The 24,936-nt window shown below is 43.5% G+C and overlaps 1 protein-coding gene across 6 annotated transcripts in view; it reads left to right on the forward strand.

The window, feature by feature from the left end:
- The window catches only part of ARHGEF3 (Rho guanine nucleotide exchange factor 3), a 313,583-nt gene that overhangs the window by 117,302 nt on the left and 171,345 nt on the right, over positions 1-24,936 (forward strand). Inside the window, exon 1 of one of the 6 annotated variants that reach the window (XM_005222973.5) lies at positions 17,992-18,097. The exons of the other annotated variants lie outside the window; for them this stretch is intronic. Within the exon in view, the coding sequence (XP_005223030.1) occupies positions 18,047-18,097 (51 nt within the window). The 5' untranslated portion in view covers positions 17,992-18,046. Of the gene's footprint in view, positions 1-17,991; positions 18,098-24,936 lie in introns of those variants that run through there. 6 annotated transcript variants of the gene reach the window in all.

The raw sequence follows: 24,936 nt of genomic DNA on the forward strand, positions 1-24,936 counted from the left end.
TAACTTGCTCTTCTGTCCTTTATACTTTTTATAACACTGGTAATTTATGTCAAAAGACTTCGTTTGTTTCAGATTAAGCACTTTTGGGCAGGAAAATATTCTAAGGGATGCCAGCTACTTGCATCTCATTAAGAGGCACGTGGCATTGGTTGTTTGTAATAAATGGTGCCGACTTGCTGCACAGGAGAGTTGCTGCTGACAGTCCATTCGAGTGAGGAATGACTCCGTTGTAGATTCCTTAGTGGTTATTTCAGACTGAGTTCTTGTCAGAAAGCAGGTGCTTGCTCCCATTACAAGACAAGTGCTATTTAACAAGAGAATTATAGCTGCAGAAACCAAGGATTTCTTTGTGTGGGTTGGTTTCATTCTTTCTTTCTTGGCTATGGTCTTCTGATATGTAAGTCCTGCTCCCAGTGTCTTCTCCTTGCATGAGCTACTGTTGGGTTTGTTACAATGCCAGCTCTGATCCAACCTCACGTGATCTTTTAGCATCTCTTTTTCTCAAAGGCCAGGGTAGTCTCGATTGCCCTGTCCCCAGATCCCTAAGAAAACACTGATTGCTTCAGATAGTCTTTCTTGTGTTGAGCCTCATGGGTGGTGGGCAGCCTTCTGGCTGGCTCCTAGAGGGGCTTCCCTCCCCCTTGGTCCAGTCATCTGCAGCCAGAGAGTCAGGGTCAAAGGGGTCTGCTGTTCACCAGGGTGGGCAAGTAAGGGAACCTACTGGGACTCACATTTCTCCCCATATGAAAAATTTATCTAATTCACAGCGTTCTTAAGAGAATTACATTAAATAATTCATGGTAAGTGTTTAGCACTGGGTTTGTGACATACTAGATGCTCAGTAAATACTTTTTTACCCCCTTGCTATGGCTACTGTTATACCTAGTTAGCAGGAGCTGTGGACAACGTTGGGGAAAGTGGGACACATCTCCTGAAAAGAGAATGAGGGGAAGATACTCCAAGCCATGTCCAGCATGGTAGAAAAGGTTTCCATTTATCTGATATTTTTCCATATTGTAGGTTGATCAATTCAGGCCTTGGATTATAAGAGACTGAATCTGGACCATTTGCTCTAGCATATATGTGCCATTAAGTTACAAAAAAAAAAAAGAAACAACTTACTTGATGTATATGGGAATGTGCACCAGTTTGGAGGGAGGAAAGAAAATTTCTTGTGGAAAAGCTATTGCATGAATTTTAAATGTAATCTGGATGTATTCCTGAACATTCTGATGTATTCCTTCTGATAAGTGTGACTTATGGTAATTCAAATCTTATGTACCTTATGAAGTTTGGCGTGGATTCAGTTCTGAATTTATTTTGCTCGTGTCTCTCTGCGCTGGGCGTCTCTCCGTCCTGTCACAGACTGGTACCTCGTACTGGCTGTTCTTGGCTTCTTAACTACAGCACCTTAGCTGCCCAATGAAAACATCCAACGAATGACTACATTCTTTTCATGTTTGTGGTTTTGTTTGCATTCTTGTATGTGAGAAAAATTAACATTGTATTCTGAAGGGTAAAGATTAGTCTGATACTGAGGAAACATTTGAAATCATTGACCTCAGCAGGTCAGTCTAAGAATTGGAAATTTTTTAAGGTATTGTTTTCAGGCTGCAGAATCAATCAGCCTCTTTTAAAGTGATAACTTTAATGCTCATAGGATGGATGCTGTCACCGATGTTTAGTGACACTGTTACTTCTTCATCTTTTTGGAAAGCTATTTGTGTCAAGATCATAAATATATTTATGGCTGTTGATCTAATAGTCTGACTTCTAGGAATTTATCCTAAAGAAGTTACCAGAGATATGGATTAAGATTTGTGGATAAAAGTGTTTAGTGCAGTTGTCATTATAGTGACAGAAAAAAATGGAAAAAGTGTAAATGTCCGATAATGTGAAACAGCTAGTATAAATTGTGTTTTATCCGTATGAATTCATATTATGCAGCCATAAGGGGATGTTGAGGAAGAGCGCTAATTCAAGAAAAATGTTTATTGTTATGGCTTTAAAAGTAGGAAACAAAATTGTATGTATAGTGAGTAATCTGCTATGAAAAAGTTCACTTAAAGGACTGAAAGAAAATATGCCAAAATATTAATAATGATTTCCTCTCTGTGAGGTTATAAGTGACATTTTTTTCTTTGTTTTATTTTGACTTTGCCAAGTTTCTACAAGATGCATACATAATTTTTATAATTGAAGAGAAGAAAAATCGAGGTGAGAAGACAAACTATGATTTTTAAGTGGAGTTTTAGGTCTTAAAGTTTAAGAATAAAAATCCATCGCAGGAATAAATCTGAGTCAGAAACTCAATGAATTGGCCTAAATCCCATGGTTACTTAAGATGGAATTTTAAAATAATGGCATCTGTTTGTGGAGGAGTTTTAAATGTGAGAACTTGATAAAGGTGAAGTTGGAGGAATTTTGTCTTCCTTTTCTAACAACAACTAAAAAAAAAAAATCCATAAATCTTACTTGAATATTTGAGAGGGGAGGAATGCACCTTAATAAGAATGAATACCATGTACTCAGCCAAGAGAGAAATCGCAGTCCTAAAACAGTCATCCCCAAGAGTTAATATTCCAAAGAATTAATAGGTAACTCAGTTGTATCTTCCTCAATTGGGGCACATTATTTTTGATGGGTTCCGGATGATAGCTTGGGACAGTACTATAAAATAATATCACTTTATTATAAGTGATGTTAGCATTATAGAGAGAATTAGAGAAAATTACATAATGTGGCATGAGTTTAGTTTATTATTGAAACTCTGAGGACAATCGATTGCAAACTTGGCTTAGGAATTTAGGAGTCAAAAAGATACTTGCCTTTTAAAAAAGGCCTCTTGTCCCAAAGTATGTTTCCCGTTGTAATATTTGTGTAGTGAAAATCGAAGGTGTTTTTCTCGGGGCTGATCTTTGCCAGACATCACCAAGTTCATTGCCAAATTCTAAAGCTTCTCTCTCAAGGAAGGAAAAAGTTTGAGACTGCAGTGGTCTTTTCAGGCCTACAGAATCGGTACAAATGGACAAGATTTGCTGCAGCCTCTTGCTGTGTATTCTAGCAGTCTTGATGTCTTTTTTTCCTTCTTTTAAAAATATACTCATCTCATTACGCAGAGTGACTCAGAGGCCTGCATGTGTGCCACTAAGCAGCTTGTCCTCACTTTGCTCTTCATTTTCTCCAACACCCATTGCTCAGGAAGTGGCTTCTCCATCTTGTTTATTAGTCATTCTGACGTGGTCCATCACAGCTCCCTCCCTGGAGCCTACCTAGTCTCTGAACATCATCTGTCTACTTTAAGAAATGTCCATTTCTCTTCCCTTGTCCACTGGCATTTTTTTTTTCTATTTTAGGGTTTTGATTTAGAGACTAGTGTTGCCTCTTATATCTCTATTTTATGTTATTTAATGATATTAAACTTATTTAATATATTAAGAAATATTTCTGCTAACCCAAGTCAAAAGCTAATGCCCAGAAGTGCAGGGGGCAAGAATAGGGAAGAAAAATCCTTACTGTGAGGCAAGAAACAGACGATACAAATAAGTTAGTTGATTTAGTGGTCCAAAAATCTGTGTCTATGTGTGTTTGTGTAGGAAACACAGAGTTGGCTTTCCGGGTGTTCACCACTCAACTGCCTTATGTTCTCACATTTGACATTTGGTTTTATTTCCAGAAGCACTCAATTTCAGAAGTCTCTGGTTTAACAATAGGAGGAGATAAAACCATTTTCACCTGTTGTTAGTTGTGTTTATGTAAACAAACCCCTGCAACTGTTGTTGCTTAGAGTCACCGGGCTCATTTCTGCCGGCCTGGCAGGGTTTATGTTGGCAACGGTAAGGAGATGCTATCAACAATTCATTGTGTACTGTTTGCATAACGGGAACAGGGCAGCCAGCTCCAGCCAGTTAAAAAAATTAAAAAAGAAAACATGTGTTGAATTAGTTGGATGATTTTATTAGGGTGCCTGTCTGGTTGGGATGGTGTAACCTGTGACTGAGGAGACAGTGCTGCAGCTCTTAAGAGGTCCCTATAGCTATGCTGGTGGGCTAAGGGGGCAGGTGGCTGAGCCTCTAGAACATGGTGGACTGGCCACCCCGCTGACAAGGAGAGAAACCTCAGTGATGAGAATGCTAGTGAAAGCAGTGTTCAACTGTGTTGCCCTCTGAACCTCAGAGAACCCAGGGCTTTTCCAGAAACTTGGGCCAAGGGACAGTCTGCTGGATTTTCCTTAGTTAATAGCCTTCAACAAGGTTTTCCTGCAAGGACAGTCATCCTATTCACCACCACTGAGATAACTTGGAAATACAAACTTTAAAGATGCATGCTGCTGCTAAGTCGCTTCAGTCGTGTCCAACTCTGTGCGACTCCATCGACGGCAGCCTCCCAGGCTCCCCCATCCCTGGGATTCGCCAGGCAAGAACACTAGAGTGGGTTGCCATTTCCTTCTCCACTGCATGAAAGTAAAAAGTGAAAGTGAAGTCGCTCAGTCATGTTCCACTCTTCGAGACCCCATGGACTGCAGCCTACCAGGCTCCTCCATCCATGGGATTTTCCAGGCAAGAGTACTGGAGTGGGGTGCCATCACCTTCTCCGTAAAGATGCATAGTGCTTGAATTTACTTCTTCGCTCATTGTCTTAGAACAAAGATACCACTTGACATCGTGACTGTGGAAACATAGGAAATACTGAATTTTTCTTTGTTTTCTATCTGCTTAAGCCACTAGCATGTTACCTAGCAAAGGTTCTTGGCGTGTGGTCCATGGGGCAGTAACAGGAACAGCACCTGGGAGCTCGGGAGCAATGCCGAATCTCAGGCCCCACCACAGACCTGAATCGGCATCTGCATTTTTATCAAGATGCCCAAGGGATCTGAGGGCACATTAAAGTGTGAGAAACACTCTAGTTTTTTGGGCAGTCTTGGAGATGCAACATCACCTCGGTAGAGGTTCCACGTGCCAGTCTTCAGTCAGGATCCGGGGTGACGGAAATGGACGTGTGGTCTGTCTGCTTTCTCTAGTAAAAGAAGGTGGAGCTACGGTGAATCCCAGTCAACAAGGACCCAGGACTCTAGAAACTTACCCAGGAGCCATAATTATTAGTACAAATGCCTCTGTGGTTCAGATAAAAGTAAATGAAGCCACAGGCAGGGTTGAGAATTCTGAGATCTTCCACCCCGACTTTTCTGGCCTCACCCTCCTTTTCCACCCCGGGGGCACCCAGATCATAGCAGTCTGTGTTTGTGGAAAGGTTCTCTGGGAGCTCTTTGTCCAAAGCAGAGGTTGTATTTTTTCTCGCAGTGTGCATATAATATGCACTTCTGCTGAGCCTATGGGGGCCCTGTGGTGGGAAGGCCCCTCACCCTGACAAGGGACTCATCGGCGAGACAGCAGGTTGTGATAGAGGAGGCATGGGTGTCCATGTGCCTGGCACTGAGGCCCACGTGTTATGTAATGTGTTTCCTGCCTCCAGTTATTTACCGGTCTTGCTCAGTGTGTCCACTGTCCTGGTTGTTGTTTTCTTTGTTCTGTGACAGAGGAGGAATTTGTCCTCTCTGGGGATTTGATCCCGCCGAGCCTTGGCCACTTTTTGGCATGGTTTTTCCTCAGGTGGCAGTTTGCTGGGGGCAGAGGCATATTTTCCAACAGACACCCACCCCCGACCATGTCTGTTTCTTGAGTAGGTCTTCATTTCCAGAGAAATTTGGGGAGAGGCTAAACTGATTACAAGGCTCCAGTGATGCCCTGAGTACATTTCAGATTTGGAATGCAAATTGTTGTCTGTAGTAATTATAGTTTGTGCCATGGCCCTGCTCGGCCCCCATGGTCATTATCTTGGTACAGAATAAGTAGCTCTGTGCTTTCGGAGTAGGAGGTAATGAGGGGGAGAGGGGCATGTGAAGGACATTAAGGGGTGTTTTCAGAACCTGTCTCCAAGCCTGTGTGAAAGTAGGACAGACACAGATGTGTGGTGGGATGCTGCCACTGACAAGCTCAGTGACCGTGGGCCAGGACCTCAACCTCTCTGAGCCCCACTGTCCTCCAGTCGCTGTCTCAGAGCGTTGCCATGGTGATGAGATGTCAGTGATGCGATGGGGCATTCAGCAAGATGCCTGGAGAATAATAGGTGTTTAACAGCAGGGAATCTCATTGCCTAGCAAATGCCTGAAGGGTAGGGATCTGGAGTGGAAAACACACACCCTTCTTAAAAGGTAATTCCTGTGCACACAGGAGTTTCCTCTCTCGTCCTGCAGAGGAGCTGTGGTACATCCTTCTCATGCTTCTTGTGTCTGCAGAACTTGAGGGCTGGCTTAGAGTGCTGGCTTGTATCAGACTTTCTGTGTGTCCTTCAGTGATTCCATTAACATCTCAGAGCTGTGGGTCTTCTCACTTGTAAAATAGACATCATAATTGTATATGATTCACATGACTGTTGGAAAGACTTTCTGTGAAAACATGTAAATTTCAGCACCAGTGCTTGGTACAAACTCTAAGAATTTAATATTGTTATCTCCTTTGCAGAGATGAAAAACTCAAGGTTTGAAGGACTAAGTAACTTTCCCGAGCCTGTAGTTCATGGGTGGCAAATCCCAGACTCTGACCCAGCAAATTGGCTCTGGAGTCCACATTGATGTCATTGTTACTTTACCCGAAGGGGATCAAAGTCTACTGAGGCTCCCCTCCTCAGACCCTTCATTTTTGTTGACACATTCTTTCTTCAATTAGGTTACAACCAATCATAATAAAATAATTGTATTATTATAGGTAATAATTACGTGTCCTGTAGCACAGTGTTACGTAATATTGGGTTAGACCAAAAGTTCATTCAGGTTTTTCCATTACGTCTTACAGAAAAACTCAACCGAACTTTGCTGCCAACCCAATATTTAAAAATAAAGTTTTATTCAAGATACGTGATTATATATTATAATAAATATTATGTATTTTAAATAATGATAGTAGCAACAGCTATTTGCATAGATTCACATTCCTATTGAAAATGTCCTAGCCACTGTCAGAACTTATAATTGCTTTTTGTTGTCCGGTGTGGGTGTTTAGTATCCATGATCCTACTATAAATTTCACTGTTTATCATACATAGTCTCCAAAAGCTGCTACAGTTACTTAGCATGTGCCAGACACTGATTTGTTTGATCCTCACACTGATCTGTGGTGGGTGTTCTTAGTATCCTCATTTAACAGATGATGAAATGGAGACACAGAGGAATTAAGCAAATTGCCCGAGGCAACACAGTAAGTAATGGAACTGAGATTTGAATCCAGGTTGCTTGGCTTAGAAGTCCTGTTCCTAGTCCTTTTGCTAAACTGCCTCCACTGATTTCCGACCTACTTTCCGGATGCTGGGCCCTTACCATCTTGGCTGGCCTTGGTGCTCCCAGACCTCCTCAGCTGCAGGCTTAGATCCCATTCCCCGTGACTATGTACTGGTCTCACTGAGCCTCAGAAGGTCTCTCTGGGGACTCTTCCTGAATTCCCCAGAGGCTCCTTCAGCATAGGAAGCTCTCTGTGTGGACTCAAACATTCTTAAAAATAAATAAGAGTCAGTCTTTCATTTTAATGATGACACAACCCAGAGGTGAGGTTCTTGTTATCCCATTGGGGGAATGAGGGCAGAGGTGGTTGGAGTTGTACAGTCAAGTAGCAGGGGAATTCCTTCTTTTCTTCATAAATTACAGATGTAAAAGCTCTGTGTAGTTTCACAGTTCAGGAGGGGATGGCTGTGCTTAACTCCCATTAGAAGGGCAAATTTATCTCACTTCTCATATAACAGACGGACAGAGTCAGGAAACATAGACATGGAATTCTTGGTGGTGTTTGTTACAGTTCCTGGCTTTTAGTTCATGCACATGTACTTTAAATATGTAGCAAATAGAGTACCAGAACGTCTCACCCATGTTATATAGCCATGGCCACTGTTACTGACAGAAAAAGAATTTTTATCTGGTCATGTCTGTTCTTGCCAAAAAACACTCGTGTTGCCCCATTTTCTGCAGGATAGAGTTGGCATTCCTACCTTGGTTCCAGCCTTCTGTCTCCTGGCCTTCCCACCCTGTCCCTTCCACAGGCCCTTTGAAGATGTCGCCTCTTCCTGGATGAACCGTGCTGTCCCGCCTCCTTTCCTTTGTTCTGGTCCTCCTCCCCTCAGCCTGGCAACTCCTGCATGTTCCCAGCACTCCGTTCAAATGGTGCTCTCACTCAGGGGAAACGTGAGACTAGTCCCTGGTGATCCCTCTGTGTGACTGGTGCTCCAGGGCTGTGGAAAGTGGCAGGGTGAGCAGCCAGCATTGCTGGCAGGCCTGTGTCCCCGGCCTGTGAGCATCTCCGTGGTGTTTTTGTATGTTGACTCAGCACAGAGCTAGGCTCTTCTCTGTTGAGTGAAGGACTTCCTCACCCTTTTTACACACCTGGCTGCATTTCTTTCATAAGGAGGATCCACGGAAAGTAGACAGAACATGTGGTGTAAGAACTGAAATGTGAGGCTATGGGCTCCATGAGAGCTGGGTCAGCCCTGTGGCTCCAGAGCCTGCACTGTGGTCATGTCTCATTCCGTTGCTATCAGACAGCTGCTTGAATGAGCCATGTGGTAATGATCCCATACTGCAGGCCTGGGTTCAAAACCTCTTTGCATCATTGCCATGCTTGAACAATTCCTTAACCCCTCTGAGCCTATTTCCTTATCTGTAAGTGAAGGTGAAAAAAAGTACCTATCTCATAGGGTGACCATAGAATTGAATGAGTTTAATATAATGTGTGAAGCCTTTGACTGTGTGGATCACAACAAACTGTGGGAAATTCTTAAAGACATGTTAGAATACCAGACCACCTTATCTGTCTCCTGGAAAACCTGTATGCAGGTTAAGCAGCAACAATTAGAATTGGACACGGAACAATGGACTAGTTCAGAATGGAGAAAGGAGTACGTGAAGGCTGTGTATTGTCACCCTACTTATTTAACTTATATACAGAGTACATCATGCAAAATGCCAGGCTGGATGAATCACAAGCTGGAATGAAGATTGCTGGGAGAAATATCAACAACCTCAGGTATGCAGATGATACCACTCTAATGGCAGAAAACAAAGAGAAACTAAAGAGCCTTTTGATGAAGGTGAAAGAAGAGAGTGAAAAAGCAGGCTTAACACAATATCCAAAAAACTAAGATCATGGCATCCATTCCTGTCATTTTCATGGGGAATAGAAGTGAAAACAGTGGAAATAGTGACAGATTTTATTTTCTTTGGCTCCAAAGTTACTGTAAATGGTGACTCCAGCCGTGAAATTAAAGATGCTTGCTCCTTGGAAGGAAAGCTATGACAAACCTAGACAGCATATTGAAAAGCAGAGACATCACTTTATCAACAAAGGTCTGTATAGTCAAAGCTGTCGTTTTTCCAGTAGTCAGGTACGGCTGTGAGTTGTACCATAAAGAAGGCTGAGCACTGAAGAATTGAGGCTTTTGAATTGTGGTGCTGGAGAAGATTTTTGAGAGTCCCTTGGACTGCAAGGAGATCAAACCAATTGATCCTAATGGAAATCAATCCTGAATACTCATTGAAAAGACTGAAACTCCAATACCTGGCCACTGAGATACAAAGAGTTGACTTATTGGGAGAGTCCCTGATGCTGGGAAAGATTGAGGGCAGGAGGAGAAGGGAGTGACAGAGGATGAGATGATTGGATGACACGACCAACTCAATGGACGTGAGTTTGAGCAAACTCCAGGAGAGAGTGAAGGGTCGGTAAGTCTGGTGTGCTGCAGTCCATGGGTCACGAAGAGCTGGACGTGACTTAGTGAAACTGAAAACAGCAAGAGCACATCTGGCTGTAACAAGCCTCTTGATCAGTGGTGGTGGTTATTGCTATTAATAATGAAATAAATTAATCACAGGGGGTCTGCTGGAAAGGAAATTAACAGGGTGTTGTGATAAAGGATAAGATGATGATGTGTGGGATGTGGTCTTTTAGACAGAAGGCTTCCTGTAAGCCGTGACTGAACTATGAGGAGGACGCCGCTGCAGTGTGAAGAGTTGGAGGAAACAGTTTGCGGTAGAGAAAGTGCAAGGGCCCTGAGGCAGAAAAGAATCTGATGAGGAACAGCATATGTGCCTGGAGCTTAGGAGGAGAGTAGAGTGAGATTGGGGTGCAGCAGGGAGACAGGGGCCGAGTGATACAGGGCCTAGCAGGCTGAAGGGCAGTAATTGGATTGAATTGGAAGTGTGAAAGAATATATTCAGTCCTTACGCTCAGAATCGTTCTTTGGGATTGGTTTCTGGATTCCTGTGGCTTTAGCCCATCCTGTGTTCTGTGCACGTGAACTATCCCCTAGCAAGGAGACCCAGTTGTGATGGATTAAGCAGAAAATGAATTGACTAGATATCAGAAGCTCAGAGAATTTAGGAAGGATCAGGGAATCGGGAACAACGCAAATTGTACTACCAAACATTTCCTGCAGGATTACCACTGCTGGGCAGGGGTGCATACCATGGTTTGCACCGCCAGCACCGGTTACAGGACACCTCTGCGAGCTGCCCCCACCCTCACCAGAACAGTCTGCAGTATCGCCCCTACTTTCCCTGCCAGCTTCTCCTGCCCAGTCTTGGGTAGAAGTCTCTGATTGCCAGCACCTCACTTGTGCCCAGCTGCCAGGGAAACTGGGAAAGCAAGTGTATGGCGCCCTGTCTCCTCTGGTAGAATGTGGGCTCCTTCATGAAGTGGGGCTTCCCTCAACCTGGGGTGGAGGGGTGAGCTGCAGAGCATCCCGAGGGTGATGAACGTCCCTCACAGAGACACATGGAGTAAGTGACTCCCGGTCCCATGGCCTCAACAGTGTGCGTCTAATAGGCAGTGGCACTTTAAGTAAGACCTGATTGCTTTTCTCTTAGACACTGATTTTTCAAAAAGCAGTGCCAAATTTGGAAGCAGCTCTTTATCACTCTGATGAGGGGCTAGGGGCTATTTTTTTCTTTTGAAATTAGTTTCATTTGTGCAGGTGTGTGGGGTAGCATGTTTCTCCCATGTTTATCACAGATTTGCATTCCTGTTGGAAATGCCTTGGCCATTGTCAGTGCTTATAATTGCTTCTTGTTATGGCCACGTGGGGCTTATTGTCTAAGATTTTGCTGCAAAGTTTATTGTTTATCTTATATTGTCTCCAGGAAGCTGCATGCGGAAATCTCTGAGTCTTACCAGGAAGTCTGGTTTAAAGGGACAGCCTGCAGGGCAGAGCCCTAACTGGGAGGAGGCATTGAGCTCCCACCCAGAATCAGCTTCCCTCTTTGGGAACTGGGAGGAAGGAAGGCTTTTCTGACTACCTCCCACTTGGTTTGCCGGTTTCCAGTGTTTGGGTGATTCCTTTCTGATTTTGGATGTAAGGGAAAAAGTAACAATATTTATTCCTCTAGTATACAGATATATACCAAGCAAAAAACAAACAAACAAAAAAACACTTTCACTGTTGTGTAGGCAGAATGAATGCTCTGAGTCACATGTGTATACATGCTTTTCAATCTCTTGGTATTTTGTTGGAAGTGTTTTCATCAAAGCTTAAATTTTTTTGATGGACACAAGGATTTCAAAGAAGTCAGCATTATAACATCTAAAAAATAAATGGGACTTGAGTTTTAACCACCTTCCGATTTTCCCGCCTATTGGAAGGAAGAGGGGAAAAATGAGAAATTGCCAATTTCCTTTACCTTTTTCTTACTCTCTTTCAAATCAAGATGAAAATGAAGCTATCTTAGATTTGGTAGCAACTTTTCGGTGTGCTCAGAGGAAGACCTGAAGCAGTATCTATAATGACACCTAAAGCCTTCCTTTTCTGCTTGAAAAATCATTATTCCTGCTTTACAGATGAGGAAACTAAGAGTCAAGGAAGTTAAGAAGTGACTTACCAGATCATTCAACTAGTAAATGGCAGAGCCAAATACCACAGAGCTCCCCTATTAATTTACTGTCCATCATTCCAGCCAGCCAGTTGTTCCCAGAAATTATCCCTAAGGAGATATCTGGAGTCAAAATACTAGCGAGAAACTTCTTTAAAAGAATGATTTCTGCTTTGGTTATGCATTTTTAACTCAGACATTCAGTTTGTTGCGATGTATTTTTTTTGATATAAGCAGGTTACTTTCCAAATGCCTCCTGAGTATTCAAATGGTAGGAGTACCACCCTCCTCATATTTAGATTTTCTACTTCTAACCACTTTTGACAGTTTAATGCCGAACAGTAAGTCTCATTTCCAAGGAAGGAAGCTCTTTGGCTGATAGATATCAGCTAATCAGTTTTTAAACCTTTTTTTTTTTTCCTAAGAATTGGTTAGAGGTCAGCAACCTGCTGGAGTTTCACTTTTAACTGATAGTTTAACAAAGAGGACTTGACAGTCCTTTGAAAAAACTGTATTCAGGGTATTGACGTTTCTAAGAAATTGAGTGAGCTTCTTGGAAGCACCCCAGTCTGCTCCATGCAGAAATTCTTCAGGCTTCCCTGCTCATGTTCTTAAAGGAAGTGGAACCCCAGGGACCAGCCTAGGTTAGTGGCTGTTTCACAGGGCACATCAGAAGGTGGCTGTCCTTATTTTTCATTTGCTTTTTAAAATAGCTGTCTATGTATTGGTTGCCAAAATCACGTGAGGAATGTGATAAATAACAGTTCAGATTTGTTTAGAGAAAAAAACTGATTCAAGCTATTGCTCGTAACAAAACAAGCAAGATAAGCCCTCAGGATTAGCAATCTGTTGAGACCTCCGTGTTCAAGCCTCATTTATTTTTAGTTCTTGAGTTGCAGCAATAGATGAAGACATTTCTCTTTATTCATTCTTGACCCTGGGCAGCCAGGTCTGCACCCACATTCTTCGCAGCATGCTGTTATCTTGTTGAGCTGAGGTATTAAGGAGGGCTGTAGAAGAACATCAGCATTTTCAAATGGTGAGTCTCTTAAGTCAAACCATCTTGCTTCCAACCAACACTGGCCTGGTGTGGAGTCTGGACCTGCTCCTCCAGGATGCCCCAACTTGTTCAAGTTTTGCTTAATTTAACCACGCTTCCAGCACCAAGGAGTAGATACGAAATTATGCAATAAAAATGTGTGACCACAAGTAAACTCCCAGGCTCTAAATTACATTGAAGTTCTCTTTATTTCCCACTGGCTTTCCATGCATTATGCCTTCCTGCTAACCTAGTAATACCAAAGAGTATTACTGTACCTCCCCTCTCCACCACAGCATAAATTTTGTTTCTTCCTAGTCTTAATTTGAATTTGACAACAGCCTCAAAAGATCTGTGATGTAACACTTTTCTAATGTTGGAAACTTGGCTCAAGCAAGGTGCAGTATACTATTTTAATTTCATTACTGCTTCTACTCCATTTTAATGGGATTGTTTTACTACCTATTTTTCAATTCAATTTGTGGAATTATTTTAAAATGTAAGGCATCAACTGGAATATGGTCACAGGCCCTGAAATTCCCAGACAACTTCTGAACTTTTGTGAAATCTATGGCTTCTTGGGTGCAAATAGGAAAGAGGTTGAATAAAAGAAATCAGAGTAAAATTTTGAATGGAAACAACCACCATTAGTTACCAGCTTTTAATGAAGAAATAATTCTGCTGAAATCTCACCATTTTGTTTTATGTAAATGAACTTATGACAGCCCTAGTGAATTTTTTTAAATAATATTTTTGGTGAGAAAGTGGCTTGAAACCTTGCAACAGAACTTGCTATAAGTTAATAGGCTAACAGCATAAGAAACACATCACTTTGAGCTCTAGTGACACAAGGAGGTGGGGGAGGGGTGCGGTCTTAATGAGGCCCCCACTTGGTGCTAGTCTCTTTGGAGTTCAATGAGAAGTTGCTACCACTGTAGTCATTCACCAAGTGTGGAAGAACAGGGACCTTTATTGCAAACCTAAAGGTGCCTTCTAGGTAGTTTCCTATTGATAATATATAGTGATTCAGGTTTCACATATTTAAAGTATCATACCCTGAGAACTGCCACCCCCAGAATTTCATAGTTTTTTCTTTTTGTTTTTTTTTCCTTTTTAATATCTCCCTCTAATTTATGTAGAATATATTTTGACTGAGTATGAAGTAGAACTTTAAAATGAGTTTTTTCTTTGTAAGAACTGAATTGTCCTGTTTGTTAGTGGTCCTTCTCTCCTCCAGCAGTTTGCAGTCAACATCTGCTGCTGTATGTCAGATCCTGGCTATCCCAGGGCAGGCTTTGGGCAGTCTGTCCTAGGGCTATGTGCAGAGAGCAGGAGCTCTGAGGTCAGCCCACCTGGCTCCCTGCCCAACCCTGCCCCCTGTAGGCCCTCTGGGGCAGGCTTACACCACCGGTTTGAGTCTCAAGTTTTTAAAAAATCTATGTGGTAGAGACAATAGTAAGGCCCCACCTTGAGATAGTTGTGAAGATCAAATTAAAAAGTTCTCATATTAAAACATCGAAAATCTGCAGTCACCATTAATGGTTTCAGTAATTGTGGCTTTAGGACATTTTAATATCTGTGCACAGGTGCACTTTCATCATGAGTTACATTGTCAGGAATGAGCAACTGAGAGGTGACATTTCACGTGTGTCTCTTAACGCTTGCTGACTGTCCACAGGGCAGGAGCTGATGAACAAAGGTGCTCCCGTACCATGGAGTGCTATGCAGAACAGTCCAAGATGTGAACAATGTGGAAAGAGGATATTAAGTGAAGAAAGCAAGTGCTAAAGTAATGTTAGCTTTGCATTTTTGACAAATATTTTAAAGGTGATAAAACAAGTTTACGTGTGTTTAGATGGAAGGAAATGTCTAAAGGATCACCATCAATGGTAGCAAACTGGTGGCCCTTGGGTCAAATCCACCAGCAACTGTGCTTTGTGTGGCTTGTACAGAATTTAAAAAAAAAAAAAATAGTTGCCAGCATTTAAAAATTGGGAGATTTCATGTAAAATCCGAAATTCCCAGCTTCCCTTGAAAAATTAGAATGTCTGTTCACTTGGGCCATTAGTCCCTTGGCACTCCAATAAGCTGGAACTTTTCTAAGGCAAGTGCTCTCAGTGGTGTCCAGTACCTGCCAAGCCACTTCTTTCCCATCCCTTACCCCCTGGTCCTAAAGGCGTTTAGGTTTGTTCACCCCAAATGGCAGCCCACTGCAGTATTCTTGCCTGGAGAATTCCATGGACAGAGGAGCCTGGCAGACGGTAGTCCATGGGGTCGCAAAGAGTCGGACATGACTGAGCGATTTTCACTTATCTGCCTCTGGTTTTGACACAGTGCCTCTGGCACGTGGGATTGTGGTGAGGCAAAAAGCGAGGCCTTTGGGAAGATTCACTTGTTACACTATATACTTCTGTGTGGTTCAAATGTATTATAGTGACACTATGGTACTTTTAAAATGTAAAAATCAGTAGAAAAACGTGTTTGAATAGTTCATGGTATCTTAAATGCCACGTGGAGAAAACCCACATCCCATACCTTTATAAGCTCTCATTATAATGCTCAAAATGAACATAAGCTTTCCAGGGCAGGAGCCTCTCATTGTGGAAACGTTCCTACGAGGTGCCTTCTGCCCAGGCAATCTCATTACTGGAGTTGTTCTTCCTGTCAAAGCAGGGGCATCAGAGGGAAGGGCCGCACCCGGCTCTTCCCTTCCCTTTTGCAGGCTGTGCCCTTTTTCTCCTGCCAGGGGCTCTGCTGGTCCTCCCGCCCTCCCTCCCTCTGCTGTGGCTACCTGCCCCGGAGCCCACTCAAGTTTCACCTCTTCCACAAAGTGCTGCAGCCCACAGGTTTCGATTCTTCTTTCTCATTCACAGTCAGCAGCCCGGAAGTTAGGCTTAATCATTCTAGGATTAGTTCATGTGAATGTACCCTTCCTCCCCCAGGAAAGAAGGAAACTCCAGTGCCCCGTGGTCATCTCACATTACCTTTGGCTCCTGCCTGGAGTGGACCCTAGTCTTGGTGGCTGGGGCCCCTGCAGAGGGAAATTCCAACAGGATTCAAGTGCCTGCGCTTATGGGGAAGGACCCTTGGTCCTTGGTCCTCAGAGAATTGACATTCTTCATTAGTTGACCTACTGCCAGGGCTGGTTAAGATTAGCTTATTTACAGGCCTATACAAATCAGGACCTTTCTATGCACGAGGCCAGAGAAGGAAGCCTTTTTAGGAACACTTCCCTTTCCCCCGATAGCACTGCTCACCCCAGGTTTGCTTTGTGGGGAGTCTGGCTTTGGAAAATAGAGGATCCTGAGGACAAGCTGAAGCCCATCTTTTGTGGACATCGCTGTTTGATTTTCACACTTTACTGAGTGTTTCCTGGGTGCCTGGCCAGGGAGGTACCACATACAGGCCTTGAGGTGACCCACACGCTTGCCTGAAGGGCTTGAGCCTTTTCACAGCGATTTCACTTCCCTCTTTCCCCAGACAGATGGGACCCCCGTCATGCTCTCTGAAGCAGGATGCAGGCCCATCATAGCAGTACTTTCAAAGCATTTGCCTTTCTTGCTAAGCACTCATATGGGTCTGCACCCCACTGCCCTTGCCCGTTCTGCCTAGAACACCCCTCAGAATCTTGCCCATGTGTCTCTGGCTCTAAGAAGCCTTCCCAGAAATTGTCCCTATGAAAAATGCATGTGCCAGGCTTAGTAATTTCTTGGTTCCCTCGACACTTTTTGCAAATTCCTGGCAGCATTTATTTTGTTTCTGGTCATCTTTGGTTCATCTTTGCACTGCCAGAGCCTGGTGCATCCTTCCATAGCATGCTTATGTAATGCGCTCTTCAGAGACCAAATGTTAGTACCCGGCTGCTGGCCCAAGAATGGGTGGGGAGAGCATTTCTGTTAAGCTCGGAGGTTGAGTCTTGGATCGAAGCTTATCAAATGAACCCCTGTCTTTGATGAGTCCCCCCATTGTACTCAGGGCTGAGACAGGCAAAGGCTTTTAAAAATCTGTGCATTTATAAGAATGTCTTGGGGAGTCCTGGGCTCAATCTTTCTGCTGAAAGTTACAATTAGAAAGATGGTTGCAAATCGAATACCCACCCTGTTAGAGAACTAAAAAATAGTAAAGTTAAATAAAATAAAATTAAAAAAAAAAAAAAAAGAATTGAAAGCTACCCTGGAGTTATGTCTCCTTGGGTTCAAGTCCCTCTGCCACTGTGCTGGGAGGGTAATGTGGTGAAGGGTTGAATAGGCACAGTTTCCATCTGAAACCTTGTAGTCCACGTGACTGTCTGACCCAATAAATCTGGGCCTTGTCAAAGGCAGGGGACTAGGGCACGGTGTTCATTGGTGAGATCCCCAGTTCATAAAATGAGAAATGTCAGCCACGAGTTGTTTCCATAAGGACTCGGAGGCAAGCAGTAAGGCCTTTTGTTAATCCTGTTAAAAGCTCAAAGAGAGGTTTCCAGAAGCAACTCTTTTCAAGGGGCTCTGAAGAGAAAATTTGTCTAGGAAAAAAAGAAAGGAACGGATGGGTGGGGTGTTTACCATCACTCTCATTTGTTGAGTTGCTATGAAATTAGGATTCAGCATAGACTTTGCATGCCAGGCAGGGCCCTGACTCTTGGGTGAAGTTCAAGTGGACTGTTGATTCCTCTTTGAGCACACACACAGTTTTCCTCCCAGTGTCCCTTCTCTATCCATTTCACCCCAACGTTTGGGTCTACAAAGCATGGTATCCTGGCAGTGAGCCCTTTAGAGCTGCCGGAATGCCCAGCATGGCTTTTAGGTGGGGACCCACTTAAGCATTGTTGTTCCTTACAGGCTGGGAGTTGCCAGCCAGAAACTGAGTTTCTGGTGTGCCTTTGAATGCCAGGAGGCAGGGTGCTCTGCAAAAGCAGCAGCCGGCAAGGAAACCGCTGGAGGTGGGGAGCTCTGGGCTGGTGTGGTTCTCGGCTTCTGACAATGTAACTGATGGCCCCCTGTCACTTCCTGTCATACAGCTCAAGTAGTGGGGAGGAGTTCCTTGAGGGAAACCATGCTCTGCTCTGCTCAGAGAATCCCGTCTGAAGGGCGCCGCCGCAGTTAGGGGCGGGGGACTCTGTGTGGATGAGGTCGGAGCGCCCCATGGTGTGGTGCTGCTTCTTTGTTCGTACTCAGGTAAGCTCCCTGCAGCAGGACCAGGGGTAGACGGGCTCTCAGTTGCCACCGGAGCCTGGCTGGACCATTCCAGGAGCTGAGGTGTGGGAGGGGGCAGCTGTCTGCATCGCCCAAGAAACAGATCAAGGAGCCGCTCAGAGCACCTGGGACAATGGAGGCACACTTCTGCCTTGCTGAAGTACATGAATCAGAAAAGAGCTGTGTGGTTGTGCTTAAGACCACAGATGTTTGTGCTTGGTGGGGACGGTGAGTTATGTGGAGTGTCTCACTGTCAGCACTTCCTTTAGCATCTGTGATTGGAAGAGAGCAAGGGGAGCGGGGCTTTCGTTCTTTGCTCCACCATGCCAGTATTTTAATTTTTACAAGACATGGGTTTTCATTAAATGGGAAGGAAAAAGTAAGTGAATGTATGTGTGTATGTGTTTAATAGCAAAGGGGATTTTCATGACGTTTTCTTCTTTGGATTGGAAGATGCCTAAACTCAGTTTGGGAAGTTCATTCTGTGTGGAGCAATTTTTTTTTGTAAGTTTCCTTAAAATTCTGGTGTTTTGAATGTGTTCATCGTTGGGAAGATGAGGCCAGATAATACCAGGGGAGACTCAGGCTCACTGGTATTCTCATTAGTAGTAGTGGTGCCTGTTTGAGTAATTTCAGAAGAAGTGGTTGGAAATGTTATGTTTCCATGGGCAGAAGAGTGATTAGGAGCCCTGAAGCTTACTCTCTCTACTCCTTTTGTTTGTTTGTGGCTAAGTGTTAAAGCTTTGGATAAGCCAAAACTGTGTTTCAAAGAAAATCTTCATTGCTTTTTCTGTTTCTTTGACCAGAATTGTGTTTCTAAGACTGATGTTTGTAATACTAATTCCAAGTCTTGTACATGGCCATTATAGACATACATTTTTAATCTTTTCATGTGATACGTGTAGTTTTGCTATCTTTTTCCTTTCCCATCTCACTCACCTCGCTATTCACTCACCCTTTAAGCCTTTGAGATATGGAAATTAGTAATACAGATATGGATAGCAGTTATTAGATATGGAAATTATTTTGTAAGATTTACTACACTTCAGGGATAGTTAATATAATGTTAATAAAAATATTACAGTAATAGCTAATGTGTATTAGACTGTGTTCGCATTACTTGCATCAGCTCATAAAATTCTTACATCACTGTAGGGGTTGGCTGTTATCATCATCCCTGCTTTGCAGATGGTGAAACTTGGATATGGCGAGGATAAATACTCTGGATCTCCTTGATGGTTAGCGGTGGGTCATGCTTCAGGGTCAGGCAGAATGGATCCAGAAATGACATTCCTGGCCATGGGTGCCCTTGATGATTTTAACGACAGGGGCCTTCATATATCTCCTATCAAGTGTGGCATCTTCTGTAACACTTTGCTCTCCAATCCGTTTGCAAATAAGCTCATTTTGGTGGATGTTTGCCTTGGTCCAATTAGCACCTACATAAGAGGCATCTGCAACAAGTCACTGCCTTCCCTGGACTCAGTTTCACACCTGTCAAACAGAGATGTCTCTAAACTCGTTTCAACTCTGATATGAATCTAAGGTATGACTTTTAAACAAACAATGAAAAACAGTTCTCCTGTCTTTCCTGTTTCGAAGTCAAGTGATTTAACAGATGGTTTTACATACACATTTTCCCAGGTATATGTACTGGAACTCAAAATGTAATTGGCTGCCTGGCTATTGACGTTTATTCCGCTCTTGAAAATATTATTTAATGAATTTGTATTTCTTGGCTCTGAGAGTCTCTAGAGCAGGGATCTGGAAGAGTTGAATCTGGGTGTGGGAGAGGCAGTCGGGAGGTGGATGTGAATAGAGAGAAAGGGAAGTGAGAAACCCTTGAAAGGTCTCATAAATCCATCTTCTGAGGTTTGGCCAAGGGAGCTGTGAGTCTGTGCAGGAATGGTAGCGTGTAACAGTTAAGGGCAGGGTTTTAGAACCACGTAGTTGTAGGTTTCAGTCCCAGATTTGCCTCTTGCTAGCCGTGTAATCCCAAGCACATTACCAAACCTATCAATGTGTTTTCTCCTTGTAAAGTGGGGGTAATCAGTAGTGCCCACCTTATAGGATTGTCTTGAGGAGTAAGTGGAGTGACTCGTGACAATGCCGAGAACAGAGCCCACACTCAGCAAACGTGACCCATGTCCCAGGTCTTGCTGACCATAGGTGTCAGTGCCTCCCAGAGAAATGAATCCATAGTGTCTAAGAGCTCAGCAACCGTAGGGCTGTAAAACATCGTATATCTCAAGTGAAACGTGGTCCTGACTGGATCTTGTGGAGGGAAGGAAGCAGTGCGTTACACAGAGAAGTCAGTACTTCATTTTAGAGCCCCAATTCCAGCCATGCTTTTACACCTTTCCCAGAACACCAAGTGGGTGCCATGGAAGGGGAAATTGACTCAAGCCAGATCCTAAAAAAGGCCTGTCTTGATGGAACACTCAGCAGTATGACTCGGAGAGGGCAAGGTCAGGGTGGTGACCCTGCATGTCCATTGGGAGAGAAACAATGGGTGACTTTAGTGCCTAAATATAGACTACGTGGATGTTACTTGGGGAAGCCACGGTGGGTGGGTCTCTTGGGAGGAGCTCAGAAAGCAGCCTGCGTGTGCCAGCCCTCTCTGAATAATTTTGTCTGTATTCTAAGTGTTCTGCATCCCTTGAGTGTCTGCCTCTGTCAGCCTTATTTATGTCCCTATCTCTTCCCTCCCAAGTCTTCCTTGTAGCATTTACTGTCCCTCTCTCCCTTGTTTCGCACAGACCCCACCCACCCCTGCCATAAACCCCCAGTCTTCTCACTACCTGCCAGTTCTCATGGAGCTGGCGTGAGAGCACTGGTCTGGGAGTCAGGAGTTTGGGGTTCAAGTTCAAGATTTTGCAGTTAACCTTGGCCACTGCTGAACGTCCCTGGCTGCCAGGTTCTCCAGTGACATAATTGGATCCTGGAAGGTAACACTCTGAGTTCACATCCTCACTGCCACTTAACCTCAGGCAAGTTCTTTATCTCTCTGGGCTTTAGTTACCTCACCTGGGAAATGGAGATGATAGTATCTGCTTCTGATACTACGAACAGTTTATAAAATAGTGTCTGTGAAACTCTTGAAACAGGGCATCCTATAGGTGCTCAAAAATGCTGGCTATGATTGTGATTTGCAGGAAAATGAGACTTGAATAGGACCAGTGTTTTCCTAAACTGCAGTTACGTGTCCCGTATCCCCATACCACTTTCACTGTTATTTTTCACTTACTGTTTTTCTTTAAATTATCTAGTTGTTCTTTGGTTTGGTTTTGAGCTTAGGTTCATCCTGAGCAGTAGGAGTGCTAAAGTCTCCAAATACCATGATGTGTTTCCTAAAACACATTACAATAACTTCCCCTTGGTCTGCTGCACATGGTCTGAAATGATCCTGTGTCACCACCAGCTCCACTTCCCACACTGGGGACTGCAGAGCCAGTGGCTTTGAGCGTCTGGGCCCAAGTTGTTGCCTGCTGTGATTTTTGACAGTGCTTCTCCCACCAGAGCGAACAGCCAGCCCATTCTGTCATACATCAGATGCTGCCCGAGAACCAGCGTTGTGCTTGACTCTGTGCCAGGTGTCAAGATGGCCAAAATATGGGTCTCTGTGTCCCCTGCCATCTTCTCCAAATGGGACATTAACAGCTTAGAGAAAGTGTGCTAGAGAGAGCCACAAAATGACCTAGTTGCTGAAATCCCACTGTAAGAGAAACCAGGGCCAGCCACTCTCTGCCTGAAATTTCTGGATATGGGTATAGGAGTATGTCTCAGTCAGCTTTTGCTGAATAACAACTACCCCAATCTCAGTGGCAAGCAATATCAAGAATTTATTCTCATGCTCACAAGTGTGCAGGTTTTCTGTGGATCTGGCTCATGCAGGTCTGTGAGCTAACCCACATGTATGTTCTCCTGTGTAAACCAGAAGATCCCAGAGGAGCAAGCAGAAATACACAATGTTTCTTAAGGTCTACACTCGGAAGTAGTACATTGTCCTGTCTACCCTGTTCCATTGGCCAGAGCAAGTGACAGAACCAAGCCATGGAGGTCAGGAGAGGGGATAGAAGTTTGCTGAAGAATAAATTAGTATACCACAGAGACCATCTCTGTTTACTCACTCAAATAGCATTTATTGGGGGCCTACTATGGGAGAAGGAAATGGCAACCCATTCCAATATTCTTGCCTAGAGAATCCTGTGGCCAGAGGAGCCTGGTGGGCTACAGTCCATGGGGTCGCAAAGAATCAGACATGACTGAGCAGCTAACACTTTTCACTTATGTGGAGTACTGTGCTGTGTTGGGGAGATAAATATGGTACCAATAAATGATGAAGATGAGAACCACCAGCCTAAGGCCAGGCTTGTATTAGGTCCTAAATACATATACGATGAATGAATATCTGCAAGAATTTAGCATGGTACTCAGCCTCTCATAGTTCCTTTACATCACTAGCCCCCTGCCTTCCTGAAGTCACATGCATCTTGAAATGTTCTCTTTGGAAAACTGCACAAAGTTGTGAAAATGTCTGTGCAGATTGCTGGCCCAGGTGAAGAACTCTGGTCTAATGATGCATTTCACTTCTGTCCTCTTCTCTTTCCTTGCACCTATTAAGAACATCCAGTGGAAGAAGCGTTTTTCCATATTTGAATGCCAGTGTCAGGCTCAGGGTCTAAATCATGTTAGTTGCCCAGTAAGTGTCTTAATGCCGAAAGAAAACGAGACTGAAGGTGTGGGTGATAGTTCTTTTGTATATGCATGGAGTCGCAGAACTTTCTGATTGGATGAGATAGGAAAGTTCATATATTTTATAGATAGTAAAACTGAGATCCAGAGAGGTTATTTCGTTTGCTTAAAGGCACAGAAGCTAATAATGATGATGATGATGATAATAAATTAATGTTTTCCCCTAAGCAGATAGGGGAAAACATTTCTATCTATGTTCAGATAGAAAGCAGATGACTTATGCTCAGATATAATTAGGTCTTATTCCCTCAGTACATGGTTAGAAAATGTTCTGATCTATCAAGTTTGTGGTTTATGTTGCAAAATTGAGTTTTCTTCACCTTCCTAGCTAAAGACAGGTGACAGAAACATATATGCCATGTCTCAACCATAGAATCATTGTGGTGGCAGCCCTTTAGGGCAGCCCTTGTCACCCACCTCTTTCTCTGGGTTTCCTCTTTCTACTCCGTCCCTCTGTCTGTGTGTACAGACTTGGGACTGCAGGGAGGGCGGGGCTGGGACAGGCCATTTGTCAAGCCAGGGGTGGAAGGTGGGTTAGGGCGGTGCAGGGGAGGAACTTGTTCCTGCAGAGTCCTGGAAATCTTATTTGGAGCCACTCTTCTATTCTTAGTTTCGAAGGCACTTTGTTCTCTGGTGCATTGTTTTAACAGGCACCAGGAAATCAGGCTCTGCTGGGGTCAGCGATGACACTGGTTCCTGCCTGCAGCCACCCAGGTGGGAAGTCTACTGGTTTGTTTCAATTTGTTCGTCATCAAGATCTTTGCTGCCCTTTCTCATTTTGCTGCCCAACCTATCTGCATGAAGCAGGGAAGGGCGAGGAGGAGAAAAGAGATTCCAGTGAGTCTCTTTTTCTTTATAAGCAATAGTAACTGCACTTATTTCTGTGTAAAAGGAAAAATGCTAAAACCCACATCTTAAGAAAGCAGTGTGCCCATTGAAGCAGCATTGTTCACTAGAAATAGAGTGTGAGACACATATAAATTTAAATGTCCTAGTTAGCCACGTGACAGAAATAAAAAGAAACAGATGAAATTAATTTTAATGATTTGTTTAATCCAGTATATCCAAATATTAGCATTTCAACATGCAATCCACATAAAAATTATTAAGGAGACGTTTTACATTCTGTTTTTACAATTCTGAGTCTTGGAATTCCAGCATGTATTATCCACTCAGAGCATATCTCACTTCACACGAGCCACATATTGAATGCTCAGTACCCACATGTGGGTTCCTGGTGGCCATTGGACAGCGCAGGTCTAGAGCAGTACTATCCAATAGAACTTTACATCATGATGCTCATGTTTTGGGTCTCCTCTGTCTCACACAGAAACCAATAGCCACGGATGGCTATTGAGCACAATATGTGGCTGGCGCAGCTAAGGAGCTGAGTTTTAAATGTTATTTGGGTGTGTGTGTTAGTCACTCAGTCAAGTCTGCCTCTTTGCAACCCATGGCCTGTATAACCTGCCAGGCTTCTTTGTCCGTGGAATTCAGGCAAGAATACTGGGGTAGGTAGCCATTCCTTTCTCCATGGGATCTTCCTAACCCAGTGATCAAACCCGGGTCTCCTGCGTTGCAGACAGATTCTTATCATCTGACCCATTAATTTTCCTTAATTAAAATTTAAATTTAAATAGCCACATGTATCAAGTGGCTATCATTTTGGATAGTGTAACTCTAGAGATTTGATCTTCTTATAGAAATATCCATTTAAACTTAACCAAGGTATCATTTTTCCTCTACCGTATTGACAGAGATTAAAAAGTTTGATAACACTGCTTGGCAAAGATAATCGAACCTCTCATGCATGGTAGTGGGAGTATAAATTAGAACAGCTTTTACAGAGGACAATTTGACAATGTTTATCAAACTTACAAATATACATTCCCTTGGACCCAGCAGTTTCATTCCTGGATATTAGTGCTGCAGAGTCTCTCACATGTGCAAACTGATCTGTAGAAGGATATTTGCTGCAGCAAAAGATTAGAAACCGCATATCCAGTTAATGAGGGGTGGGTGGACAAACAAGCTTTGTTTTTAAAATATAATTTGCAACTATTAAG

This window comes from Bos taurus, chromosome 22 (genome assembly GCF_002263795.3).
Source record: "Bos taurus isolate L1 Dominette 01449 registration number 42190680 breed Hereford chromosome 22, ARS-UCD2.0, whole genome shotgun sequence".
Classification (NCBI taxonomy): domain Eukaryota; kingdom Metazoa; phylum Chordata; class Mammalia; order Artiodactyla; family Bovidae; genus Bos; species Bos taurus.